The following is a 9,708-nucleotide window of genomic DNA, read 5'->3' on the forward strand; positions in this document are numbered from 1 at the left end:
ATACATGGGCCTCCATTTGGTTTTCTTGCCTTGGGTCCTGCCAGTGTCAAAGGCGGGCCTACTCCTAGAAAGCCTATTTTCTAACCACACTAGTTATTTGTAGTTCTTTAATGCCTTGTCTTTCTCAAACACCAATTATATTATATTGGATGTTATCTCTTTCTATGTACTCCTGAAGCATTCTTTAAGAAGTTTGAAGGTAAAAACTGCCACTATTATTACTACTTTTTTTTACATTGTTCTGGAAGTACTAGCCAATACAAGTGGAGGAGAGAGAAGAATGAGATAGTATACAGAAATGAGGGAAGAATTTCATATCTTTTTCATATTATATGAATTTGTATTGGTAAAGAAAACAAGAGAATTGACTAAAAAATTATTTTTAAATGATGAGGAACAATACTAAGAAAAACAGTTATAAAATTAATTTACAGAAATCAATAGCTTTCCTATATATGGAGGTGAGGTGAGGTGAAGTCACTCAGTCGTGTCCAACTCTTTGCGACCCCATGGACTATAGCCTACCAGGCTCCTCCCTCCATGGGATTCTCCAGGCAAGAGTACTGGAGTGGGTTGCCATTTCCTTCTCCAGGGGATCTTCCTGACCCAGGGATCGAACCTGGGACATATAAACAATACTTAAACTACAAAGCTAAAAAAAAAAAGATTTAACATACAATAGCTACAAAAAGATAAAATACCTGTGAATAGATTTTAAAGAAATATGCAGGATGTTTATCTGTAATGTGTAAAGAAAACTTTAAAATTCCATTTAGGAAAGTCCTAAATAAATAAAATACACACTTTAATTACAGAAAAGAAGATTTCAGCTGTAAAGATGGCAATTCCCTCCAAGTTAACATACTCATTCAGTGCAATAGCATTCTAAGTACAAATAGATTTTTTTTTTTCAATTTGAGGCTGACTTGATAAAACATTGGCAAAGTTCCTCATACACACACACACACACACACACACACACACACACATACAAAATACATATGAGAATATCCAGAAAATTTGCTACCAGGTGTTAAAAATCAAGATTTTAAATATTGTATTTAAGGGTTTAGTCCTGGATCTAGAAGAGACTACAAATAAAAAGAAGCGAAAATTAACCCAAGTACTTATGAATGCTTTACTTTGTGAAAAGGCTGAAGTTTTAAATCAACAGAATCAGTTGGCAAATGATTTCTCACCAAAAAAAATGGCATCAGAACACCCAGCTAGCTTTTCAGAGAAATAAAAGGAGTTAATTACCTAAATCCTTATATCAAAATTAAACTCCAGAAAATTCAAACACTGTAATATAAAAAGGAAATCTAATAAAGCTCTAGAATAGACAGAGATTATTATTTTAATAATTTTAAATTCAGGAAGGCTTAGCCAATCCTATCACAGAGATCAGAATTTAAAAGAAAAAGATAAATTTGACACCAAACCACCTAAGATTTACTATACACAGCACAAAGAAAAATTACCATACCAACAATGATGCATTGGGATAAGCCAAAAAAGAACTTATAATACATATATCAAATGGCTGATCTCCTTAATAAAGAAAGAGACCTGTAAATAAAATGATTAGAACACTAACAACTTAATAAAAAGTTAGTAAAGGAATTGAACTTAACAAGCATAGAAAAAAATACATGCAAGTAATTGGTTGAAAAATGCTAAAAGAGACACAAATCAAGAGACCTGAGTTACCAATATTTACCATCACAGCAGCCACGGTTTAAAATCTGATAGCACTAGGTTTGTGGGAAAACCAATATTCTTGTACAAAATTGTTGGAGTGTAACTTGGTGCCACTAACTTAGAGGTCAATTTGTGACTCTCCATCAAAAGAGAAAATGAATGAGTTCAGACATTTTTGTGTCTGTTTTAGCAAAGTAAAGCTAAATGACAGCTCTTAATCACTGGGATTGTGAACCCAAATTTTGGTCATCTTGTACTGGAACAAAGAGGTAAGAAGCTTTTGTTTGTAAACATCTAATCATCTTGAAGCCATATTTTCTTTTTTCAGCAAGAGAAAGAACAAGATGGCAAGAGGCAACCATACCACAGTGACAGAATTTGTCCTCACGGGATTCACAGACTGTCCCGAGCTTCAGCTTCCTCTCTTTGTGGTCTTCTTGGTCATTTATCTCATCACCATGGTGGGAAACCTTGGCATGATCCTGCTCATCAGGATGGATTCCAGGCTCCACACCCCCATGTACTATTTCCTTAGCCACCTGGCTTTCATTGATCTTTGTTACTCCTCTTCCATTGGACCCAAGATGCTGCAAAATTTATTGGTGAAGAAAAAAACCATCTCCTTTTCAGGCTGTTTTGCCCAGCTCTACTTCTCCAGTGCTTTTGCCACCACTGAATGCTTCCTCTCGGCCACAATGGCCTACGACCGCTACATGGCCATCTGCAATCCCTTGATTTACACAGCCATTATGACTCAGAGGGTCTGCAAGGAGTTGGCAATTGGGGTCTATACCTATGGTTTCCTAAACTCTGTGATACAGACAGTTCTGACTTTCCAGTTGTCTTTCTGTGACTCCAACGTCATCCACCATTTCTATTGTGCTGACCCCCCTCTCCTTGCCCTCTCTTGCTCTGACACCCACAGCAAAGAAAAGCAGCTCTTGATCTTCTCTGCAGTGAATCTCACTGGATCCCTCTTGACTGTCCTCATCTCCTACATTTGCATCCTCTTTTCCATTATAAAAATCCAGTCTTCAGAAGGCAAGTGCAAAGCATTTTCTACCTGTGCCTCCCACCTCACTGTGGTCATCATTTTCTATGGAACACTATTTTTCATGTACCTAAGGCAACCTAAAGCAGGGAATTCATGGAAGTACAACAAAGTGGTCTCTGTGTTTTATAGTCTTATAATTCCCATGCTCAATCCCCTGATCTATAGCTTGAGGAACACAGAAGTAAAGAACACCCTGAAGAAGATGCTGGAGGGCAAGGAGTCATAGTGAGTTTTCAGTGAGTAGCATTGGGAAATCATGATGTACTGACATGGTATAACCAATCTGTTTGAAATTTCACAAGCCTATTATCCACCATCCAACCAGAATAAACAATCAATCTAATTTGGATTCTTTAAAGATCAAAAGTACTAGACCACTTGCTTCAGACAGTAATATTTAATCCAAGTAATTATCATAGACTAATCAGAATTGATTTATAAGCTAGACTGTTAATAACTTCACATGTTGAAAATGATATTAGGTAGTAATATAGAAACTTTCAATTAGGTAGTAATATGGGAAATTCATTTTTTGAGCTCCAAAATCACTGCAGATGGTGACTGCAGCCATGAAATTAAAAGACCCTTGTTCCTTGGAAGAAAAGCTATGACCAACCTAGACAGCATATTGAAAAGCAGAGACATTACTTTGCCAACAAAAGTGCATCTAGTCAAAGCTATGGTTTTTCCAGTAGTCATATATGGATGTGAGAGTTGGACCATAAAGAAAGCTGAGCACCAAAGAATTGATGCTTTTGAACTGTGGTGTTGGAGAAGACTCTTGAGAGTCCCTTGGACAGCAAGGAGATCCAACCAGTCAATCCTAAAGGAAATCAGTCCTGAATATTTATTGGAAGGACTGATGCTGAAGCTGAAACTCCAGTACTCTGGCCACCTGACGCAAAGAACTGACTCATTTAAAAAGACCCTGATGCTAGGAAAGATTGAATGTGGGAGGTGAAGGAGGCAACAGAGGATGAGATGGTTGGATGGCATCACTGACTTGATGGACATGATTTTGAGTAAGCTCTGGGAGTTGGTAATGAACAGGGAAGCCTGGCCTGCTGCAGTCCATGGGATCACAAAGAGTCAGACATGACTGAGCGACTGAACTGAACTAAACTGATGGGAAATTCAAAAAAGTCCCGAAAAGTAACAGTCAGAGTAAAATTTAACAAATTAACAAATTTTAATTGAAATTAACAAAATTGGGTATAAAACCCACGCATGAAAATTTATGTTGTTAGGAACATTTTCCTGCTTAAAACAGGCTATATGGTAGCAAGTCACTTGTAAATCTTAAAATATATTTCTTCATAACATTTCTATGTTGGTGGTCAAGTTTCAAGGCCTGATCACATAAAAGAATATTTAAGTGTAATTGAAATACTGCATGCTTAAAATGAACAATAGAAAAAATAGTATTACTATTAGCAATAATAAGGGGGAGGGGAGAACAGAAAAGCTATGAATCAGTTCAACGTGGGACTTATTTTAACGTTTGTGTAGAATAGAAAATTTAAATAGAAGAGATAGAGAAGGTTTAGTGTACTTTCAGAGATGTTAAAAGTGGTCATTTATTTGATAGCCAGGGTTTAATTTTTCCAGTTTCTGGAAAGTCCAGCTGCAGTGATATTTAGGAGGCATGGTTTTGGGAGGAGAGTCTAAAAGGAAAGAAAATAAAGGAGGAAAAGAGGAGAGCTTCGCACATTCTGACCAGGTCCAAATGTGCACGTTTCTTAAATTATTTAAATGATCTAGAGAAATACTTTAGTTTTTCAACATTTTCCATGTTCTTTATTGCTATTTTCACAGATATGATAGTCCAACTTTCTGAGACATAAATCTACATAAGTTCTTGCTATCAGTGGGGACAGGTGAAGAAAAATCACTTTTAATTTTTTTTTTTTAGGCAAAAATATGAGCACTCTATAGTTTTCTCAAGCCCCAGTTCTAATACTTCTTCCAAAATAATTCTTAAGACATATAAATCTGCCATAAACCAAACCAAACCCTTTGCAAATGCAATTATTTTTCTCTTTTTAAAAGTAGCTCAGAATATTTATCACCAATCAATTATAAATAAGTTTAAAATTAGTCAAGATCTAAGGGATGCCCATTGCCCCCAGATTACAGATAATATTAAGGGATCTTTGTTGAACTGTTGCTTGTGATCTAGTAATTTAGGAAAATAAAAATAGTTCAATAGGCGTAACTCTTCTCACAGGTCAAAAAGACTTTCTGGAGAGTTGTGTTCAAGCCACATTCCTAAACATATGGGTTGTTGGCTGTGGTTAAAAAGAAAGATATTACCAGGGTAAAGGAACAGAGTGAGGAAAGGTATGAAGCAAGCCCAGAGGGTAGGAGAGCTTACATAGTTTGTGTACAAGAAAGCAGCTAGCGAGGTGGACAAGATAGTGCTGAAGGATAACACGACACAGATGCTTAGACAATGATTTCATTGAAACTTACCAGGTTAACTCTTCACAGTGCACTCTAGGACCCACCACAGTTCTTGGCACAGACCAAACACACCGTAACCAACTGCCAAGCAGAACGGTACTCTTCCATATTTAGTCCTAATTCCAATGGATGGGTGGACATGGTGCCCAGTAATGGCCCTGTGGTTGGGAAGTAACAGAGAGAAGGAAGCTGCTAAGGTCATAAGATCTTTGCTTTTCTGGTTGTTTTTAACTGAGGTCAAGTTGGTATATAATTCTATATTAGTTTCTGGTATATAACATAAAAATTTGATCTTTGTGTATACCACCAAATGATCACCACAATCAGAGGAAGACTGTTTTTTAATCTTCTCCTCAACAAGGCTAACATCTTTAAGACAAGAAAACATGAAGGCAACTACTCAGCCTGACCAGTAGAAGAGATGCATGTGGGAAGATTGTATATTGATTGGGAAGATGGTAGTAGCTGGAGTTATTGATGGACCATGACAGGCAAGGGACCATCATTATCTCAAGATAAAGAAAATGAGCAGGCATCAGCACTCAGATGATAAATTATGTTTTCAACAAGAAGTCACACTCATTTCTTAAAAATTTTTTTCAAACTATTTGACATCAGTTTAGTTTAGAAAGAGGAAACAAATAGTAAATAGACATCACATGTTTTATACATACCTCTCAGCAGCAAATTATAATCATGTTCTCGAAGGACTATTCGGCCTAAGAGTACATTTCATCAGTTCTTCAGTTCTTTTTAGAGAAAACTGAAGAAATGTCATAGGACCTTTCCATAGTGCTTTCACAGAAGGTGAATTTGTGTGCTTTGTTCAATGTGCTTCTTTGATTTCCTATAAAGCAAAACAGAAAATTGAGAACATTGTATTCACAGATTATGAAGGATACAAGTTCATGTTTTCCTAAATTCCCCAAAGACCTAGAAAACAGAGAGAGGAACTGTCTGTATTACCTAAATTTTGAGCTAATATTTTCTATTTCCTTTCCCACTGAGACTCTTTAGTCTTGTAAATTTGTGTTCCTGATTTGGGCCTTATGGTAAGAAAATTCTCCAGTGAATTTCTACATTTATAAAATCTATAGCATACCATACAGGTGTTGAGATGATTGGATGGCATCACTGACTCAATGGACATGAGTTTGCGCCATCTCAGGGAGATAGTGAAGGACAGAGAGGCTTGGCTTGCTGCACTTCATGGAGTCACAGAGTCGGAAACAACATAGGAACTGAACAACAATAACAAAATACAGGGGCATAGTATTAAGATGATTATATTTAATCCTTAAGAGAAACTAGCATGATTATGCATCTTCATTCACTTACAAAGTGAGGCTGCTTCAATCAATACTCACAACAATTACACTAATTTTTTGACCAAAATAAACAAATTCCTTCTGCAAAAGTATTACCAAAATAATGAAAATTTTATCTGTGTTAGGTTTTAAAGGTCCAACATTTCACTGAAAGTGAAAATAAAACTCTCACATACAAATAAAATATTAATCCATTTTCCTTATGGTAATCCTAAAAATGAATGCTATCTGCCAGCATTCACTACAATACAATTTCCATTAACACATCTAATTGTAGCTAAAATATATGACATATGCATATGTAAATAAATCTATATTTATTTGCACATAAAATGCTGAATTTTTAAATGAGCTTAAATTTCTTCTTTCTTTTTAAATTTAAATTTCTTCTTTCTTTTCATTTAATACTCAACTGATTTGCCATGCTTAGACACATACCCAAAGGATATTATTATGTTGATCATGAGAAAGGAAACTTGAGTGAAGATTCTATTCATTTTCTTTCATATTATTTGACATACATAAGTATTCCAGAAACAAGAATTTTTAAATCTTAAAGGTGTGCCACCAGATTTTCAACTCTGCTCTGGATGTATAATTCTAGCATTCTTTGGAGAGCAAAGTGGAACTGGAAAATGTTAATTCAGTGATGAAGAGCGGCTCTCGCCTGCAATTAAATGGTGCATCCATCAGAGAGACAGGGAGCCACCGATGTTAGAACATGGGGAGTTTAGGCTCCTGGGAAGGAGACAGATTTAGCCTATTCTGTAAAAATACCTAGGGCTTTCATCTCTGGTGAGATAAGGCAAACTGGAGAGAGGGAAAGATCATCTTAATTTTACAATATCAAATAATTACTTTAGTGTTATTGCAGCAGCTTGACAATCCCAACAGAAGGCTTTATTCTGTGGTCTGAAAGAATGTATTTTATCCCTTCAAGCTCAGTTTATTTGCCTGGGTGTGTTGACCACTCTGGCACATGGACACCTACCACCTTGCAGCTTCTGCCTCTCATTATAGGTAGCCCTTTCTGCTGATCACATAGGACCTATTAGAAGCAGAAGGATAGAGCAGAGAGCCAGGTAAGTACAAGCACTCTCCAGCCCACCTCTGGCTCACCCTCAGGAAGGATGCTACACAATTGCATAATAGCTTTCTCATACTTGGGCAGAAATAGGGAGAACTCCCAGGTCCATCTCTGGTTTCCCACAGAAGGTTTTTATTCCATTTTCATTGCCTTTCCTCTTAGAAAGAACAATTTTTAACTCTCCTTATCCCTAGCAGGTTATCTCCTGCTATCCCTTATCATAGGGCTTCCCTAGTAGTTCAGCAGGTAAAGATTCTGCTTGCAATGCAGGAGATCCGGGTTTGATCCCTGGGTCTGGAAGATCCACCCGAGAAGGAAATGACAACCCACTCCAGTATTCTTGCCTGGACAATCCCATGGACGGAGGAGCCTGGCAGGCTACAGTCCACGGGGTCTCAAGAGTCGGACACAACTTAGTGAATAAACCACCACATCCCTTGCAGGCAGGAGGAAAAGGGGATGACAGAGGATGAGATGGTTGGATGGTATCACTGACTTGATGGAGATGGATTTGAGTAAGCTCCGGGAGTTGGTGATGGACAGGGAAGCCTGGCGTGCTGCAGTCCAAGGGGTCGCAAAGAGATGGACGCGACTAAGTGACTGAACTGATCCCTAGCAAGTGGGCTTGCCAGGTGGCTCAGTGGTAAAGAAAATGCCTGCCAATGCAGGCAACACAGATTTGATCCCTGGGTAGGGAAGATCCCCTGGAGGAGGAAATGACAACCCACTCCATTATTCTTGCCTTAAAAATTCCATGGACAGAAGAGCTTGTCCATGGGGTCACGGAGAGTCAGACATGACTGAGCGATTGAACACGCACATCCCTATCAACCCATCTCATGTGAAAGCTTATATTATGAATAGCATGCTTCCTTATCCATCATGGGCCTTAGCAAAACTAGCAAGTAGCTTTCCATAGAAACCTTTCAGACACAGTTTAAATTGATGTTCACTATAAGGGGGCAGAAAAGGGAAAGGAAATGCTCATTAATGTTGTTTATATTGGGGGATCATTTTTAGAAAGAAATGTTCAAATCTCTTTCACAAATCTCAGACTATCTTTCCTTCTTATATTTATCACAAATCACAGATTGGTCCTATATTGTCCACAAGCAGAAGAAACAACTCTACCAGTTAATCTACGTTTTAATCTAAAAGTGCATTTCTTTGCTCTGTTTTAATGAATCGGGTGTTAAAACACTGTCTGTTAAGTGTCTATCTCCTGGCCTATTTACATTTCCCTGTACATTAAATTTTTACATCAAAAGAAGGCTGTGCATGTGTGATCCATTCACTAAACGTGTAACTGACTTCTGATAACATCTATAAATCCACATTTGGGAACTATATAACAGATGCTTTCATGCCAACAAACTAAATAAACCATGCTGGGCCTGGAAAAAAAAATATATGGTCTTAGAAGTAAAGATTTTGCTTACCCCCCACCCCCCCAAAAAAACACAACCTCAAAAACTGGGCTTTAGAATACTGCTTTTTAGCAGTGCTGGTGATGTAGCAAGGAGGAGACTGACGAACTCAAGGCTGAACTTGAGTCCTAGGTCTGTCAGAACCATGATAACAGTCAAGGAGTTTGATCCCTCTGAGCCTTAGGTCCTTCATTGAGAATATGAGGAAAATAATATCTCACAAGGTAGCTATAATGATAAAATAGCATAGGGTGCGCTGAAGTGCATTTTAAACATTTAAAAGTATAAAGTTCTTCTTCTAACAACCTACAGTCAGACTCTACTCCATCTGACTGTTCAACTTTCAAAATCTTTTATTTTAAAGCAAATATTTGGAAAAATCATTGTCTGAAAGTCATTTTACAAAATATGGACGTTTACAAATATCTACAACAAAGGATTTTCTTCATTTCATCTGCCTGACTGGAAAACTTAGTACCTACAGTCCATTTCCAATTTCCAGACCCTCCAGTATCAACATCCATTTGCAAGTCAGTGATTTGGACCATGGCCACACTGTCTCCTGGAAACACAGTTGCACGTGATCTGCTCAGCTCAGACCATAAAAGTCTTCCTAATTTATAAGAAGTGTCCACTGATACTGCTTTG

General features: G+C 37.5%; 1 protein-coding gene across 1 annotated transcript; it reads left to right on the forward strand.

Moving 5' to 3' along the window:
* LOC102184416 (olfactory receptor 1030-like) lies at positions 2,046-2,981 on the forward strand. Its single transcript, XM_005701186.2, has one exon. The coding sequence runs from the start codon at positions 2,046-2,048 to the stop codon at positions 2,979-2,981; it is 936 nt and encodes a 311-aa protein (XP_005701243.2).

Source organism: Capra hircus, chromosome 15, assembly GCF_001704415.2.
Source record: "Capra hircus breed San Clemente chromosome 15, ASM170441v1, whole genome shotgun sequence".
Classification (NCBI taxonomy): domain Eukaryota; kingdom Metazoa; phylum Chordata; class Mammalia; order Artiodactyla; family Bovidae; genus Capra; species Capra hircus.